A 19,669-nucleotide genomic window follows, 5' to 3' on the forward strand; every position below is an offset into this window, starting at 1 on the left:
ATCTTATGACCAAGTTGATTCAGATTCCCAAGTGATTTGACTTACATCAAAGCACTGCATAATTTTTAAACCACTCTCTTCTCAATAAAAACACAAGTTGTCCAACTATACCAATGGTATAGGGGAGCTCAGAATTAGGGACTTCCTTCACTTATGCAGCTTGACCTCTACTCTAACTTAGTTTTAGAGATTTGCCTTGGGTGCTGAGATGTTAAGTACCATGCCCAAGGTCACTCAGCCCATAGAAGTAAGAATTGAACCCAAGTCTTGCTGACTCAGAGACCAGCTCTCTATTTGCTATGCAATGTTGTTTTTTAATATAGTAAATAAAAAAATTTATTTTTGTTTCAATAAATAAAATATGCATCTAGTTCTATGAATATATGTTCTGGAGAGTGAAAAAAAGTTGAATAATCTAAAAAAAATAAAGCAACAAGAGGGCATCAAGATTCCAAAAAAGATGGCAAATCTCTGGTCTAATTCACTGTGATGCCAGTTTTGTCTTTTGGAGTGCTCCCCACTGGGAATAGAAGCAGCTGAAGCTCTAGGGTGATAGGATCCTTTCTCAGGCTAATGGGATGGTAGCTTTTCCTCCTGGCTCTCCTTGAGGATAAGAGTGGGAGAAAGACAAAACAAATGTGTAACATGCTGGAAAAGCATAGCAAAATAAAGAATGGATTTCTAGAGCTATAGAAAAAACTCCAAAACATTTTTTCCCCAATCATACTCAAAATTAGGAACAGATGATCCCAAAAGGCACATTTCAAAACATCTGAGATTCCCACTTGATATTTGCCTGGTTCTCCTATATGCACTCTTTTCTAAGGGACAGAAATCACATAGAAATGGTTATTTAAAATCAGGCAAATCTTCATGATTAATGTTTTTTAAAGCATTACAAATTGACTATGGATACATTGGCTGAATAAACCCCCACCTTCCTAAATGTAAATGCATTTTACTGTATTTGTATTATGTTGATATGGGCAACTGTTCAACCAAACCTTAAGGATATACACATGGCTAAAGATTGGGAGTTTCAGATATGCCCTGCATAAAAAGAGCTCTTTTAGAGACCAGTTTTTGAGGCAATCCACTTCCGATAATAAGTTATTTGAGTATAGACTCCAGGCTTGTTCACCCGACCACAGTTATCACCCCAACTCACAATTCCAAGGAGATACCAAGTATCTTTAGAGTCTTTTACAACTAGGGGTCCACCAGAATCACCCTGAGGAGAAAAAAGAAACAATGAGTGGTTTTCATTTGCATAGCACATTTTGTTTACAAAAAACACTTCCTGTATATTGTCTTAGTTGATTATCATTACAAGTGCTTTTAGAAACCTTTAATTAGGACCAGCAAAAAGACCTCCTTTCTGTTCCTGTGCTCTTGTTTCCTAAGAATACTGACTATGAAAGCCACTTATCTCCCCAGCAAAAGGTTCTCAATCCCAAGCAGGGTACTCTTTAGAATAAAGAGTAAGATCATACCATGCAGGGTCAGGTCAATGCTCTCAGGTTTAGTCTTTTCTTTATACTTCCTGTTCAAGAGCTGGGGCTCTTTGTTAGATGCTTTACCCTGGTTTATGGAAAGCATTTCTTATACCATCCAATTTTAATCTCTGAAGGCTAGCTGATAAGCCAAGCAAGCAAGCATTTTGTTAAGCACCTATTATGTTCTAGGCATTGTGCTAGGTGCTAGATGATGAGCTCCTTGAGAATAAGGATTGTCTTTTACTTTTGTCTTCTTAGTGCTCAGCATAATACCTGGCACTTAGTAAATGGTTATTGACTGACTAAGAAAGGCAAAAGCAGTTCCTGACCTCAAGAAACATCATAGTCTAAGGTGGGGGGAGCAGGAGACAACATGCAACAGTTATGTGCATGAATTATGTACAGGGTAAATTGGAGGTAATTGCAGAGGGAAGGCACTAGCATTGAAGGGGACATTGAAAGGATTCTTGCAGAAGGAAGTGATGGGTGATGGGACTTGGAACCTGAATTTTCCCATACATTTCAACAACCCAGTCCCTGAATTTTCCCATACAACCCAGTCCCTGGCACCTTACTAGAGGCATCTGGCCCATCCCAGCCCCTAGATATGCAATAGTCCTTTCACTGTGGCTCTCTGACCCACCTCAGACCACTTAATTCCTTTCACTGCTGCACCTGGGCCACCCCCGGCTATTTACTACTCCTTAATTCTATCTAGACCCTTTCATGGTTACCTCTGGTGCACCCCAAGCTACTTACCATTTCCTAATCCCTTCCAGATCTTCTCATGGTCTTTTTTGTATATAAGTATCAATCTCACCCCCATCAAGCTGCAGATTCTTAGGAATCTAGTCTGCTCTATTGGCATTACAATAAACCTCCCTACTTTGACTAAATGAAGGCTTGAATGCTTGAATTCTTCCAAGGCAGACTCACCCTGGACCCTTACATTTCAGGGTTCCCAGCAACCTCAAACCTCATCAGAAGAATTTTAGCTGAGTCCTGAATAAAGCCAGGAAAACCAAGAGATTGAAATGAGCAGGGAGAGCATTTAATGAATGGAGGAAAAGCCAGTGAAAATACATGGAAACAAAGTAGTCAGACAGGTTGGAGGAGAAATAGGAGAGAAGTGTGTCACAAAAGTCTAAAGCGAGAATCAAGGGGAAGAGTATGCTTTTTAGTGTCACAGGTACCCTCTGCAGTATTTGAGAATTAGGAAAAAGGGGAGAATTTGTGGGGAAAATGATAAGCCAAGTAATAGTTACTTTCCCACTAAGTGCCAAATATTTTTGAGGTTCAGAAATCCCACTTTTGAACCCTTCCTTTCTCCCATGTATGCATAGTGGGGACGAGGGGATAAAGGTAGAGAAAAAAGCTCATCTAGGTAACTTCTAGCCATGTAATTGCATTCTGGTCCCTTCATATGTATATCCAGCCTGTTCTGAGCCTCTGGAGAATCTTTGAGTCACATCTTTATATCAAAGTGTAGTAACAGTTAGTAAAGTCAACAACAACAAACATTTATTATTAAACCTACTACTGATGAGGGTCATCCTCTTAATTTCTTGACATCATGTGGATAGATGTCCAACCAATGGAACAGACATCAGTTGATCTATCTTTCTTGATAACATCTTGATGATGATTCCTTTTATTCTATTTCTTCACGTAATTTTTCATTGAGAATATATTGTAGCCCAGTCATACCCATCATATAATTTTCCACTGACCTCTTGATGACCCATAACTTCAATTCTTTAACAACCAGGATATTACATGACTCACTGGTATATAGCATCAACAAATATATTGATATTAAAAAGATAGGTCATTGTTTTAATGAAAGGTTTAGGGCAGGGGTGCAGAACCTTTGACCTTGAGGCCACATGTGGCCTTCTAGGTCCTTGGATGTGGCTGAGTTGGAATTTTGACTGAGTCAGAGTTTTATAGAATAAATCCATTTATTAAGGGATTTGTTCTGTGATGTTTGGATTCAGTCAAAGGGCTACATTTGAGATCCTAGAGAGCTACATGTGGCCTTGAGGCCAAAGGTTCTCCATCCCTGGTTTAGGGTTATTAAAAGCACAGAACAGTTTTCCATAATGCACTCTTCTCTTTGGTTTGGAAAAAAAAAATCACAAAAAAATTACTACAAAAAGTCAAAACACATACCTAGGCTTAGTGAGATAAGTGACTTGCCCAAAGATAAAAGAAGTAAGAAGTGGAGCTGAGATTTGAACATAGCTTTTGTTACTACAAATCTATCAGAGTGAGTATTCTTTCAGCTGGTACAGTTCTCAATCCCATTCATACCTTCCCAGGCTGTGTGATTCTTGTTCAGGTATTTATATAAATTCTCCATAGAAAATCTACCCAAATCACTTTTTCTCCTAGTTCTTTTAGTATTTCATGAGAAATATTCAAGCTGTCTCTCCTTGCTACATGACTGACCTACCTCTTTTCCTGGACAGACATGTTCTTGATGATGAATTTCACTCTTCTAGAGCATGTCATCAGTGGTAATGTGCTGCTATTTGAGTAAACCTCTATGTCCCCCCCTTTTTTTGTCCTCTTATTAGTGATTGTCAAGATATTTCTGCTTGATGGGATATTGGATAGGGCCACTTTCACTATATAATGGCTTTTCCCTCTTTCATTTCCATGGTAATAGAAAGAGAGGGAGTTTCAAATTATTGTTGTAAAAGTAACATTGGGGGGGGCAGCAGGGTGGCACAGTGGATAGAGCACCAGCACTGAAGTCAAAAGGACCTGAGTTCAAATCTGGCTTCAGACCAAACATTTGAAACTTACTAGCTATGTGACCCTGGGCAAGTCACTTAACCCCAATTGCCTGAAAAAAAAAATAGTAGCATTTTTATTTGTTATAATGGGAGGCATTATGACATGAGAGAGCACAGAGGCTTAGTTAATTTGGTTGTTCTTACTGAGCACTTCATGTAGAAGTTGTGCTTGTATCAATTGCAGAAATGATAGGAGAATCTTAGGCTGAAGTATGATGAAGCTAGCTGTAACCAGCTTGGGAGAGCTGATTGTTAAATTTTTGGTGTGAACATTTAAATTTTAGAAATTGACAAATGCTATAAATCAAGGCTTGATTTATTGTTTTATTGCTTTCTAGACTTAAAAGTGATGGAGAAAATGTTAATAGTATTAATTAAAGACAAAAGTATGTTGCGTATATTTTTTGGGGGGGGTTGGGAGAATCTGGTTATTAAATATTTACTAGCACACTTGTCATCCTAGGACATCTAACTGAGATAAGTTTGAATGGGACACAGATCAAATGATATCACTAGGTCCCTATATCTTTCAATTCCTATTTCTCCTTCTTCCAAATCAATTAAACAACATTTTACACTGCTAATAGTTTACTGGTTGTGTGTGTCTGATGATTTAGAATTATATTTACTGTGAGTCAACACCATACTTTTAGTTTCCATTTTGCAAAGAATATTAAAGTATTTCCTGGATCAGATGGATTTTTTTATAGTAGTAATGATAGCAATAGCAAAGTAATTACTACCCAACCTACCCTGCAGGCATCATAAATTCCTTCCAAGAAACCAGCACAAAACATTCCGTATGTTATCTCTTTGCCATATACATGTGGCTGCTTGCATATTTCGTCACTTATGATTTCTACTGCTGCTTGTCGAAGTTCATTCTGTGAGTCTCCTAAGGATAAAGGAAAAAAAAGGTATAGTATTTACAATCAATACCCTTTGATAAAGTATCAAAGCAAGCCATCACTACAATGAAGTGAATAGTTTTCCTACTTTTTCTAATTTCATTAGCTTCAGTAGAAGTGCCTGATATGAGTCAAAACCTGGGTTTTTGCTAGCTGTGTGATCAGAGGCAAAGTCATTTAACATCCATCTATTATCTTTGGTTTCCCTGAGTGTGAAATGGAGGAAGAATTAATAAACAACATTCTGAGAGGAAGTATCAAGTAGTGGCTAAACCAGGAGTAGGGAACCTGTAGACTTGAGGCCACATGTGGCCCTCTAGGTCCTCAAGTGTGGTCCTTTGACTGATTTGTTGGATTTGTTCTGTGAAGTTTGGATTCAGTCAAAGGACTGCACTTGAGGACCTAGAGGGTCACATTTGGCCTCGAGGCTACAGGTTCCCCACCCCTGGTAGACTGCCTGCTTTGGAAGTCTGGCATATTAGGCTTAATTCTTGCCTCTGAAACATACCAGCTTTGTGATCACGAGCAAGTCACCTAACCTCTAACTGCCCCAAGGAGCTCTCTAAGACTCTTAAGCAACAGAGGAATTTTCAGTTGTCCCCCATGCTGGAAGACACAAGGGAACCTATACTGGGATCTTAGGGAATTTACTATAACAAGGAGATCATAGGTGTTGACAGAAATAATGACACATGCCCTACCTACCTCCTAGAATTGTGAGGAAACCATTTTGCAACCCTTAGAATGTTGTAAAAATGAGGTGCCATTGGGGGGCTGGGACTGGATTTGTGATTTCTATGGTAAAGAGAAGCCCCAGATGAGGGGACTCTCAATACCTTTGCATTTGAGGAAACTCTTTCTGCCAATGAATGGGAAGTCCTGTCTGCTGATGCAGGTCAACACTTTCTTTGCTATTTACAATTTCAAAGAACAGAGGCTGAGTAACTTGCCTAACTTGCCCCATAGTCAATATTTGTCACAGGCAGGACTTGAATCCAGGTCATCCTGGATCTGAGACCAGCTGTAGACATAACAATATTCTGCCTCTTGTTGGTGATAATGAATTCATGACCATCCCATCATAAGCCATTTCTAGTGAGGAAATTATCTGGAGAATCTTGAAGTTAAACTTGACATATATATATATATATATATATATATATATATATACATATTTATACATACATACATACATACATACATATCTATCAATCTATCTATCTATCTATCTATCTATCTATCTATAATCATTTCCCTGGCATTAAAAAAAAAAGTACCTCTAGAAACTTAAGAGTAGTTTATTTTCTTTTCCAGAAAACTTGAGCAGCTTTGTTAAAAAGATAAAATGGTTTATTTTCAAACCTTTCTTCTTAGTAAAGTTTCAATTCTGATTTGGTCTGTTATATGTGTTGTTAAGCTTTTTTTCCCCTTATTTAGTATTTTATTTTCCCCCAGTTACGTGTAAAAACAATTTTTAACATTATTTTTAAAATTTTGAGTTCCAAATTCTCTCCCTTTCTTTCTCCCCCCTCCCATTAAGAAGACAAGCAATTTGATATAGCAATATCAAATGTGTATCATGTCTAGTCATGCAAAACATTTTCATAATAGTCATATTATAAAAGAAGACATAGATAAAAAAAACTCAAGAAGAATGAAGTTAAAAAAAGTATGCCTCAATCTGTATTCAGACACCATCAGTTCTTTGTCTGGTGATGGATAGCATTTTTCATCATAAGTCCTTCAGAGACTTGGATCATTGTATTGCTGAGAATAGCAAAATCATTCACAGCTGATTATCTTAAAATATTGCTGTTACTTTGTACATAGTGCATTTTACTTTGCATCAGTTCACGTAAATCTTTCCAAGTTTTTCTGAGGTTATAAAGGTTTGAAAATGTTTTTTAAAACTTGGAAATTCACATTGGAACATGAAGTCATTTTTGTTTTCAAAGCTGGCCTCCCACCTGAACTCAGATAATCCTGTTTACTTATAAATGACTTTTTAGTTGAATGAGGTTTTTGCTTCAGGCTCTAGACTGGGGAACAAGTATAGCAACTGATTGAACCAAACAACCTGGCAGGTGCAAAGCTGTTGGGGTTGAAGAAACCTATCATAGAAATCCAATTCGTGTGCAAGTCAGGACGTCACCCTTGTGATGTCATTGGTCTTCTTTGAGAATGAAGACCACCACCACCAACATATTCAAGGTGTTTTTATGACCTGCTCAAGAGGCAGGATTCTGAGATCTCTGAGTAAAACATTTACTTGATCACACACACCATCATCTTATAAATTTTTTCTCCCTCTCAATGCCAAACTGCTAGAATCATCTACATTCTTGCTTCCACTTTCTCACTCTCCATTACCCCACTGAATTCTCCCTTGCAATCTAGCTGATCCCATCACATAAATGAAACTGCTCTGCTCATTTACTAGTGATCTCTTAACCTCTTTTGTCACTTGTCATCCTTCTGGACTTCTCTGCAACTTTTAAGACCGTTCTCTCATCCCCCACCTCCTAGAGACTTTGTTCTTCTCTGGTTTTTGTGACATTTTATTTTTCTAATTTTTTTTCTACTTGTCTGATTGCTTCTTAGTGTGCTTTGCAGGATCATTTTTTTGGCCTTCTTTGCATGGGTGTTCCCCAAGATTTTATTCTGGTTCCTCTTCTCTCTATATATTCTTTCTGAGATCTTATTACCAAATAGAGATTCAACTGAGGCTCCCAAATCACATAACCAGGCTTAATCTCTCTTCTGAACTCTAGACATACATTATTAATTTAATGCTGGATATTTCCTCCTGAATCACATGTGGAATCTCAAATACAACATGCCTAAAGTTATGAAATATCTACCTATATCAAATGATTTTTCCTTCAAATTTCCCATTTTCTGATTAAAGTACCATCATCCTCCAAGTTACCCAGGTACCTCAGAGTCATTTCCTCCTTACAACTTCCAAAATTGTCTTCCTAAGGCATAAGATCTGACTAATCCCAATGCCCTGCTAAACATTTTCTATAGCTTTCCATAAGATAAAATATGAACTCAGTAGCTTAGCATTTGAGGCACTCCACTATCTAGTTCCCACATGCTTTTCCAACCCTATTTCATATTGCTGCCTTTCATACACTCTACATTTAGCCATATTGGACTAGTAGTTTCTCCCACCTTGGTACATTTATGTAAGCCATCTTCCATGCCTGGAATGCACTTCTTCCTTTTTTCTGCCTGTCATAAATGGTATCTTTATTCAAGGCTCAGCTGAGGTATAGTTGTTAGTATTTTATTCTTCCTCAGTTTTCCTGATACTATACTTAATTGGTTACATGTTGAAACCCATCCCCATGCAGGGGTATGCTGATAAATGTTTAACATTCAGTTCTCTGGCAGGGAGGAGGGAAATGTATATAGGATACACTTTTAAGTTTAATATGCATTACTAACATTTTCTCCATCATTTTTTAAAATCTAGACAATCAACAAAACAAAAAAAAATAAAACAAGCCCTGACTTGTAGCGTTTGCCAATTTCTGAGATGTAAATACCTGTACTGAAAATTTAGCAACCAGCTTTCAAGAACCAGTACAGTCTGGCTCCAGCACATTCTACCTCACTCCTGGTAGCATAGGAGGTCTGTCAGAGCAGAGACTGTTTCACTGCTGTTTGTATCCCCAGTGCCTAGCATGGTGTCTAGCCTATTGATGCTTAATAAATATTAGTTAAATGATGGAATGGTCTATCTTAGAGCACAGCAACAGAATACAGGCCTAGATCTTTCCATCTTAAAGGAACATGCCTTTGTTAACAAAGAAGATATATATTTATCTATTCTGAACTCATTTACTTCAAGGATTGGTATCTTAACTAAAATTAATATTCCCTTCACCAATGTAGGTGATGCTTTCATGCAGTTATCACGAGTTACACTAGAAATACTTATCACCTTCTTTTGATCCGTCTCTGAACTCATTTACTATTTTTTCATGTAGGGTCCTTAAAAATCACAATAATTCGAAGATTAATGAAGTACCCACTACTGCTCGCTCCAAGTGGAGTAATTCTGCCATGCCAATCCCTGTGACATCATTCTTTGTTTTCTTTGGTTGAACCCTCCCCCCCCCAAAAAATGGAATGAAATTCTCTTTAAAAATGATTGAACACTTGAATTACTTATTAATTTATAGAATTATGAAATGGGGGTAGATATGACTGATTTTTTGGTTCCTCACCAGGGAAGGTCATAGTGGTAGTGGGGAGTAATGCTTCAATCACACTTTAGTAACACATTAAGGATGCAGGGGCAAATCGTACAGAAAGTACAGAGATAAGCAGCACTAAAGGTGGGGTGGGGTCATAGAGGCAGACTGTGGGAATGAGGATGAGGTGGAGTAAAGCAGGCAGCATGGAGAAGAAAGTGGGAAAGGAAGAGACAGAGACTAACTCATGAAGAATTGGGAGCACTCAGCAGCCTGGAACCAGATAGAGATGGAAGAGTATTTGGGGGGCAGGAATTTGAAGTTTTGGTGGGGGAAAAGACTAACTCTTACCTATGCCTCCTTGCTTGGGGTTAGTTCATTATCATATCTACCTCATCTCAACGTTATTATCAACATTTAATGTTCTACTGGTCTTATTGTGGATGCCTGGAGTTTATGTGAGATCATAGGGCCAAAAGGCCCTGATAGCAAGTCCCTCATAGCTTCCCCTGTTTTATCACATAGTCTTAGGATGTGATTTTTTATTAATATATGATGAAGTTTGCAAATTATGCTCTTTTGATTTTTGGGACAATCTGTGAGTAACTTCTGGGTACCCCTTTGCAATCTTACTTCCTGCTATAGTTACTTTTTATTGGATACTTCTAAACTTGCTATACTAACTAGAAAGGCAGGAGGTGGTTGGGGGACCAGATCAAGATACAATTTTAACGTAAGACTTCATGTTAGATATTATTTCAGTAATATTTGGAGAATTATTCACATTACTTTGCTATTTTGATGTCCTAGAAGTTTTTCTATAAAAATGGGTCGTGGACTTTTTTTTTAATTTTAGTGGTATTTGTTCTGATGGGATTTAACCATCATCAATTATAGGGGAACTATATTTTAGTAACTTGGATTGTTTTTGCAAAAGAAAAAAAGCAAAGGTCAAATAAAGATAGCATCTTATCGCTAAAGAGAAGACCCAAATAGTCCAAATGAACTTTATATTGAATATTGTATTTGAAGACATCAGTGATATACATATTGTTGATAAACATGATAGACATTATCTATGGAGTTTGGAATTTGTGTGTATGTTTTAGGATTATATAGTATGGGTATTTTCCATGCCAAGAATCAATCAATCAGTAAATATTCCTTAAGAACTTACTATGTGCCAGCCACTGTGATAAGTGCTGGAATAATGTACAGCTACTATGATTCGCCTTTTGCTAGTGGGAATTCTATTTATTGATTTCAAGTTTCCTAAAACCAAAGTTATGTTCTCACATAGTAGTAACTTAATAAATTCTTCTTGAAGAATATAATTAATAAAAAAACTGAAAATGAAAGCCTATAGCCTTTGTCAGCTATATTAAGGTCTTCTGAAAAATCAGGAGTGGAGTTTGGGCTGGGGTCACTCTGAATCTCACTTCATTATGGAACCTTTACCTATGGCACACCAGTTGTCATTGTAACTTCTGGTCTCTAGTTGACATATACCAACATTGTTCCCTGATTTATCAATTATAGAAGTTACAAATTCTGCCTATTAGGTTACCATGTATAGATAGACCCATAAACCTTTAACATTATGGGCCCTAAATGTCCATTTTCATTGTATTTATTTTCCTACCATATGGTTTCACAGAGGATAAATCACAGAATATTAGTGCTGAAGGTGACCCTAGAGATTATCTAATCCAAACAGTTCATTTTATATATAAACAAACCAAAGCCCAGGAAGATTGCATATCCTATTCTAGGTTACACAGCTAATTAAATGACAGAGCTAGGACTAGTAATAATAACAGCTAACATTTATATGGTGCTTACTATGTGCCAGGCATTTTATAATTGCTGTCTCATATGATTCTCACAACAACTCTGAGAGGTAGGTGTTATTAGTATCGCCATTTTATAGTTGGAGAAACTGAGTTAAACAGAGGTTAGACGACTTGCCCGGGCATCATGCATATAGTAAGTATCTGAGACTGGATCTGAACTCAGGTCATCCTGATTCCAGATAGAGCTCAATACTCTATCCATTGTAGCACCTACCTAACCAAGTAGTTTAATGTAACTTAGCGTTCTATTTACTATACCATATTGCCCTAGTTTGTTTTCTTTTAGCTCTTTGGCTAATGAGGATTTGTTGGTTATTTAGGGTATGTACTTTTAACTAATTGGTAATCAGATTTCCAACAGATGCAGAGGTAGAAAGAGTTCAATTTCACTGTGATAGTCATGGTGAATTGATAATTACTTGAGTTATCAACAGAAAGAAGTATCTTAGTTTAAATAATATCTTTACTTAAAATTATCATAAAATCCCAAAGGAGACTAATTTGGCAAGAGACAAATACTACAGTTTGTGTTTTATAATTAATTCTGAGAAGTTCATTGCTCTTCATTCCTGATCACTCTCAATATTAAATTATTTATGGTTTAAAAATAGCTTCCCAGATTCAGAATTAGATTCTGCTGAGTCTGGAGTTTGGGTATCACAATGACTTGGTGGCAGGGCTCATCTTTCTTGTCTAATGCCTCTCTCAGTGTTTCATGACTCAAATGTTAACTGTCATTTGTAGGGAGGAAAAAAATAGTTAACATTGTGCAAGGTTAATTGTTAATTTTAAGTACCTCATTCTTGATTAGGTCTGTTATCTTAAGGTAATATGTTTGTCAATTGATTGATTAAATTCTCTGATAACTGAGAAACATGAAACAAACCACGAGTAGGGGACTGCAGCTTATAGTTTGATCAATACTATAAGTAAACAACCTTAAATAAAAAAAAAAGTTTCCTGCAGAAATTGTTTTCTCTGGAATGAGTGATCTAGAGTGAAGACAGGAATGAAGTCATGAAAAGGATATAGATGGAGTCCTAGAAATGATGAGCTTGGGCAGGGACCAATGTTTAGGGGAATAGAAGGGTATCATAGGTAAAAGGTATTATATGTTTCAGGAGACATGAGGTAAAAACAAAAACATCAAAGAGTAACAAAGTTTAATGCTATCGTTCACTTCCATTGTAATAATAACAACAATAATAATTAATAATAATCGTAATGATAATAGCATTGTTACAGTGCTTTAAGATTTGCAAAATTTCATTTGGTCCTCACAAAAACCCTTAAAGTAGAAGTAATTATTTTTCCCATTTTATAGATGAGAACCTGAGGTCAAGAGTGGTCAAATGATTTGCTCAGGGTCACACAGCTAGTGAGTATCTGAATCAGGTTTTGAACTCAGGCCTTTCTGATTCTAGGTACAGTGTTCAATTAACTGTGCCACAAAATCACCTTCATTACAAGTAGGCTGATTAAGTAATGTTAATGAGAATGTATCATGCTGGCTTAAGAAGTGCTTGGGTCATCACAGTCTTTTCTGAGATACCTACCACCATACAAAAGAGCTCCAAAACCTGTGATATAGACTGTTGAAGTAGGTGGGAAATAATCAGATGCATCTGGTAGACAAATACGGCGTATATCATCAGTAAAGGTGACTTGAGGAGAAAACTGCACTACTGCAATGTCGTACTCTCGTGCTGGAGAACGGTACCTTTCATGGACCACAATTCTTTTGATATTTCTTTTCATTAAAGGAGGGTTAATAGTTGTACCAAAACTAACAGTCCATCCATGTGGGCTGGGATAACTGTAAAAGATACAGAAAAAAATAATTATAAGAATTGGACAGCATTAGATTCATCAATTCTCAGAGTTTATTTACTTGAACCTGTGCCTGCCTTCTGCAAACATTCCTTACAAACGATCATCTAACCTCCACTTGATGTCCTCCAGTTATGGGGAATTCATTACTTCTGGAGGCAGTACATTCCTACTTTTAAGTAACTAATATTACAACACCCAGGTCCTTGAACAAGGTATTACTATAAGGTAATAGCCTGTGATTTTAAGTATTACTTTTGTCACAGACTGGTTGTGTGACCTCTGGCAAGTCACTTACCTTCCTAGTAGCATGGGCAACTTCCTAAGAGTAGGGAGTTTCTACACTGTTAATGAAAATATAAACAAGACAAATAAAACAAACAAGCAAATAAATAAAAGTAATGAGAGTGATTCCACAAGTCATACATTTAATCAGTCTCTTTACTCTAAGGTCACATCTCATATATCATCATTTCCAGATCTTTCATTGTCATGGTCTTCCTTTATAAAGTCTCTGATCTCTTCTTTTCAGCTCTTATAAACCCCTTTATAGCTTTGCCCATCCTCTCCTCATTTGCTTTGTCTATCTTCTCCACATTTGCTCCGGTTTCTGAAGAAAATGTAGCCCTCTTTACCAAAGCTAATGTATCTGCCCCTGGTGGAATTGTCTCTGTCTCCTCTGACCACTATTTGTTCCTGTGATCTTTCCCTTTCTCCCTTATCTTTAATTTCCCTATCCAATGGTTCCTTCCCTGCTACCTACAAATGTGCTTAGGGCTACTCAATATTTAAAAGTCCTACCTTGACTCTGCCATTCCTTCGAGTTATCATCTTGTTTCTTTCTTCCTTTTATTGCCAAACTCTTAGAAAGAGTTGTCTGCCCTTAATGCCTTCATTTCTTCACTATTCATTCATTTCTTAACTCTTTGCAGTCTGGTTTCCAACCTCACCATACTACTAAAACTGCTCTCTCAGAAGTTGCTCTTAACTCCTGATTTTAATGATTTTTCTCGATCCTCATTCCCCTTTACCTGTTAGCTTTTGGTGCCATTGACCATTCTCTCTTTCCTTGACTTTCATTACACTGCTCTTCCCCTTCTCTCTGTCTAACCACTCTTCATTTTCCTTTGCTGTTTAATTACTTATCTCCTGCCCCTAAGGCTCTGTCTTCTTTTTTCCTTTTTCTCCTCTCCTCCCTTCCCTTTTTCTCCTCTTATTCAATTTTCCTTGGTGATCTTAGTCTCTCTTCCAATTTTAATGATCATTATAATTAATATTCATATGGTGGTTTTGAATTTTAAAAGGCACTTTACATATACTATCTCATCTCAACCTCACAACAATTGTTCAGATTTTAATATCAAACTGTCCCTGATTCTTTTCTCTCCCTAACTGTTGAAAGAAATTAATTTTAATGCTGTACCATTTGATTTTTTATAATAATTTGTAATACTCCCTTTTCTGTAAAAAGGTTAGCTTAGAAGAGGAGCCTCTCCCCAGCTAAAAGAATGTCAGAAGCATTTCAGGTCTGCTTAAGGCACCAGAGCAAGACCCCACCCAACTGGGAAACCTGATTTCTGTTTAGGGTGTAAACAGAATCTAGTGTAGGTGAGTTTTCTCCCTAGGGGAAAGAACTCCTGTCCTTGATCCCCTTCATTAGAGTTTACAGTGACCCAGCTCATGAAGAAGAAACCAAACCAAAGAGAACATGATCAGGGTGCCCAGATTGTTAGAGGGAGCTAAAAAATCATGACCCAACCAAGTTCTCAGCTAACCTCTTCCCTTCAACTATGGGATAATTGGGAGCTTTTAGCCTACCTCCTCATTAAATGTCCACCAATCAGGGTTGAGTTTCACTTGTCGGGAATTCCCTGTCAGAAGGTACACAACTGATTTAAGGTGTTTCAGAGTCTCCCTTGGTGTCTTTGGTTACTGAGAGCAACCACTGACCATCAATTTATTGATTATTGGCTAAACTAGTTAATAAATTGATTATTAATACCTGAAAACTTTGTCTCTTGGAATTTTTATTAATAACACTATATGATATTTCTATTTTACAAATGAGAAAAATAAAGCCCAGGGGGGTTTAAGTAACTTGCTTATAGTCCCAGAGCTATTGAATCTCAGAGGTAGAATTTGAGCTAAGTTTTCCTGATTTAAAGTCTGAATTCTGTCCAACATGCCACACTGTCTCTCAAAGTCTTTATTTAGATAAATTCCCAAATCAATTTACTTTCTTGAACTCTAGTTTTGAATCTCTTACTATCTACTGTATATCTATGTATATCAAAGTTGAGTTACCAAACTAGGTAACCAAACTTGCAGCTAGGTTTCACAGTAGATGGAGTATGGGACGTGGAGTCATGAAAACCTGAGTTGAGATCCTGTCCAAGACATTGGTTCTAGACAAGTCATTTAACCTTTCTCAGCCTCAATTTCTCCACCTGTAAAATGAGAATAAGAATAGTACCTATTTCACAAGGTTGTGTTGAGGATCAAATGAGTTAACATATGTAAAATGTTTTGTAAACATTAAAGCTTTCTATAAATGTTAGCTATTATTAACATGTCCAAAATGGAACTCATCATTCCTCCATATTGTTCTCTTCTTAAATCCATTCTCTATGCAAGATTTGCAATAGGAAAGTCTCAGTCAAACCATCCAACTCTATCTTCAAGTATTTAGTAGTTGTCTTCAAAAATTTGAAAGACTGTAGTGTAAAAAGTACAGTAAAGTTGTCCTGAATTGGCCTAGAAGGCAGAACTGGAATGAATTAATGGAAGTTATAAGGAGGGAGGTTTCAGATACACCTAACAAAACCTTTCTAAGAGTTAGACATCCAATAATGAAAAAGCCTACATGAAAATATCATAGGATATACATATAGGATTATACAACTCCCTTATTTTACAAATGAATTAACATGTATAAAGTTACAAACTTTAAAGTACTGTGTAAAGCTAGCTGTTATTATTATTATTATTATTATTATTATTATTATTATAGATGAGTAAACTGAGGCAAAGAAGGTTGTAAGTTGCTCAGGGTCACACAAGCCAGTAAGACACTGAAAAATAATTTAAATCAAGCCTTCCTGATTCAAAGGCCCATGCTCTCTGTAGTAAGCCATCTAGCTCCCCATCACTAATGAGATTTAAGCGAAGACTAGATGATCATTGGTCAAGAATACCATGGAAGGCATTCTTAGATACTGTGGAAGTTTGGATTTGATGATCTTTAAATTACCTTCAATTTTACTATTTTAAAATATAGTTTTCAAGGCAGCTAGAGTTTATAAAGGCACAAGGAGATGCTTAGGAATATAAAATGTTAGAAACCATTTAGTCTAATCCCTTTGATTTTACAGGTGAGGAAACTCAGACTCGGGGATGTTAAGTAATTTACCCTAGGCTACAGAGCTAGTTAGTGGTTGAATAAGCATTAGAACCTAGGTCTTATAGTCCAGTGTTCTTTCTACTTTAGCTTGTTTCCTCCCTACACTAATAAAATTTGTTTAAATGAATTTGGGAAGAGCAGTTCAATAAAATGCCATTTTCCTAGTAATGAGTTTCAGCCTATGATTAATAGGATCATTCCATTTAATTAAAACTTACTTCTTAAAGCAGTGAGCTGCCGTAACAAGCCATGTGTTACTAATCAGAGTGGCCCCACATTGATGCACATTGTCATGCTGAAGACTGGCTTGCCATGGCCAGGCAGACTTTGGTGCAATTTCTCCACCAATTATTCTGTTGACTATTGTTGGAGTCACTCGTTTGCCACAACCTGTAACAAATTTGTTGGATGATTAAAAGTGTCAATAAATCACCTTCAAGTTATACAAGGGAACTTGTAGACATATTGTATTGTAATACAGTACTTTTTTGTTTCTTCAAGATCATCAGTGGTTATACAGCATACAAGTTATTGGACAATGTAATAAATACTAATTCAAGAAACATTTATTGAGCATCTCTAACATACAAGATAAAAAAAAAATAGTACCTGTTTCAAGAAGTTCACATTCTACTAAGTGGAACATCACATAAATAGATAAATTAATTCAAGGAAATTAAGGGAGGTAGAGGAAACTAGAAACTGTTAGGATCAGGAAAGACTTCTCATAGGAGGTGGCATTTGAGTTAGCCTTGAAAGGAGCTAAGGATTCTAAAAGGTGGAGGGAGGCAATGCAGTTCAGTTATGGGGGACAACTTGTGTAAAAGATACAGAGATGGGAGATGGAATATTGAGTTTGGGTGACAGTAAGTGTCCCAGTATGGTGAGAATATAGAATATATGAAGAGAAAGATTTGAAATATGTCTGGAAAGGTAGAGTAGAATCAGATTATGAAGGACTGAGGACTTTGTCTTTAATACCATAAATAATAGTAGATTATTAAAGATTCTTGAGATGGAGAGTCATATAGTCAGAACTTTAATTTGGGAGGATTATTTTGTCAGTTGTGTGGATGATGGATTAGAAAAGGAAGAGACTTGAGGCCCAGAGACCAATTAGTAGACTAATACGATAGTCCAGCAAGAGATGGTGAGTTTCTGAACTAGAGTGATGGCTATGTGAATCTACAGAAAGATGTGGAGGTGATTGGATATAGAAGGTGAGAGAAAAGGAAGAGTTGAGGATTGCTGAGATTTCAAATGGAGTGGAAGAAGGATGCATGAAACCTTTTCCTTTATTTAATTTGTAGCAATGTCTATCTATCCTGCAAATACAGATTTAGTTATTCCACAATTCAGTAGATCCCACTCAAACTTCCCATTGTAGTTTGGAGTTGACCTTTGTTGCTGAAAAGCTGTTAAACTAGAATGCAGATTCTGGAGCAAAGGTTCCCAAATTATTTGGCCTACTGCCCCCCTTTAAAGATTACTCGGTGCTCCCCTGAAAATCTACTTTCTTTAACCCTTTAACATTTTTTGAAATTTGCATCATTTCAAAGAATATATAAAATATATTTATTAAAAATTATGCATCTTAATAATTTATTATAAATTTGTGTTTTTCTTTCCTGCATTGAAATTTTAATGACACAATTGCATCATGTAACCATATGATATCGTATTGTAAACAAATCATTACATGCACATTTTCCTGTCAATGTATGCCGGGTGTCCTGACAATGTGCCACATATTTTCCTGCCAACACTTGCTTGTTAAGACCTGTTGGTGGACTTGACCACTGATTGATTATAACTTGCATTTTGTGTGTTTATTTGGAAAATAATGTAATCACTCTGACTTTAACTCGATTACACAACAGAAACATGTATGAACGGTTTTTCAAAATTTTCTTCTCTTCTTTCCTTATGCTTCCATTGCTTCCTTGTTTTTATTCAATGCCCTCCAATTGCACCCGAGGCTACTACTGCCCTCCTAGATCATTCCAGCACCCCCAGGGTGGTATCACGCACTTTGGGAACCTCTGTAGGCAGCTGAGTGGTACATTGTAGAGAGTTCCGGGCCTGGAGTCATGAAAACCTGAGTTCAAATCTGACCTCAGATACTTACTAGCTGTGTGACCCTCAGCAAGTCACTTAACCTCTATCTGCCTCAGTTTACTTAATTGTAAAATAGAGATAAAGAGAGGATCTATCTCCTACCATTGTTGTGAGGATCCAATGAGCTGTTTGTAAAGCATTTAACACAATGACTAATACATAGGGGTGCTTGCTTGTTACCCTCTTTTTCTCCTTCCCTTCCTCTTTCTTTATATCTCTCCTTTCTTTCCTCCTTTCTATCTTCCCTTCTTTCTACCTTCAGTCTCTCCTACTTTATTTTCTTCCTTCCTTCCTGTCTTCCGTCCTTCCTACCTTCAATCCCTCCTACCTTCTCTCCTTCCTTCCCTTTCTACCTTCCCTCCCTCCTTCCATCTTTTCTTCCTTCCTTTCTACCCTCCTTGCTACCTTCCCTTTTTCCTTCTTTCTTTCTTATCCTACTTTTCACTCCTTGCCATCTTCCCTCCTTCCTACTTCCCCTCCTTCCTTTCTTCTATCATTCCTTCTTTTCTTCCTTCCTTCCCTCCTTCCTTTGCTCCTTGCTACTTTCCTTCCTTCCTTCTCTCTCTCTCCTTCTCTTCCCTCCTTTTTCCCCTCCTCCTTCCTTCATTTCCTCTGTTCTACCTTCCTCCTTTCTATCTTCCTTCCTTTTCTCCCTTCTTCCTTTCTTCTTTTTCTTCTTCCTTCCATCTTTCTTTCTTTCCTCCTCTCCTTCCTTCATTTGCTCCTTCCTTCCTTTCCTGCTTTTACTCCTTCGTTCCCTCCCTCTTTCTTTTCATCTTTCCTTCCCTCCTTCCCTCCCTTCTACCTTTCCTCCTTCTTTACTCCTTCCTTTCATCCTTTCCTCCTTCCTTTTTCCTTCCTTTCCTCCTTTCTTCCCTCCTTCTTTTCTTCATTCCTTCCTTTCTTTCATTTTTCTTGCCATCCAGCCTTCCTTCCTCCCTTCCTTTCTTCCTTCCTTCCTTCCTTGCTTCCCTCTCTCCCTCCCTCCTTTTTTCCTTCATTCCTTTTTTTCTTCCTTCCTTCCTTCCTTCCTTCCTTCCTTCCTTCCTTCCTTCCTT

The 19,669-nt window shown here is 37.2% G+C and overlaps 1 protein-coding gene across 2 annotated transcripts in view; it reads right to left on the minus strand.

Moving 5' to 3' along the window:
- Positions 1–290: 290 nt before the first annotated feature.
- Positions 291–19,669, minus strand: part of TMPRSS11A (transmembrane serine protease 11A) — a 69,096-nt gene continuing 49,717 nt past the window's right edge. For both annotated transcript variants that reach the window (XM_027836458.1, XM_027836459.1), the window contains 4 exons: positions 16,712–16,883; positions 12,820–13,079; positions 5,050–5,192; positions 291–1,231 (listed from right to left, as the gene is read on the minus strand). In XM_027836458.1, the coding sequence (XP_027692259.1) occupies positions 1,070–1,231; positions 5,050–5,192; positions 12,820–13,079; positions 16,712–16,883 (737 nt within the window). In that variant the 3' untranslated portion in view covers positions 291–1,069. The remainder of the gene's footprint in view (positions 1,232–5,049; positions 5,193–12,819; positions 13,080–16,711; positions 16,884–19,669) is intronic.

This window comes from Vombatus ursinus, unplaced genomic scaffold, assembly GCF_900497805.2.
Source record: "Vombatus ursinus unplaced genomic scaffold, bare-nosed wombat genome assembly UNPS02014818.1, whole genome shotgun sequence".
Lineage (NCBI taxonomy): Eukaryota > Metazoa > Chordata > Mammalia > Diprotodontia > Vombatidae > Vombatus > Vombatus ursinus.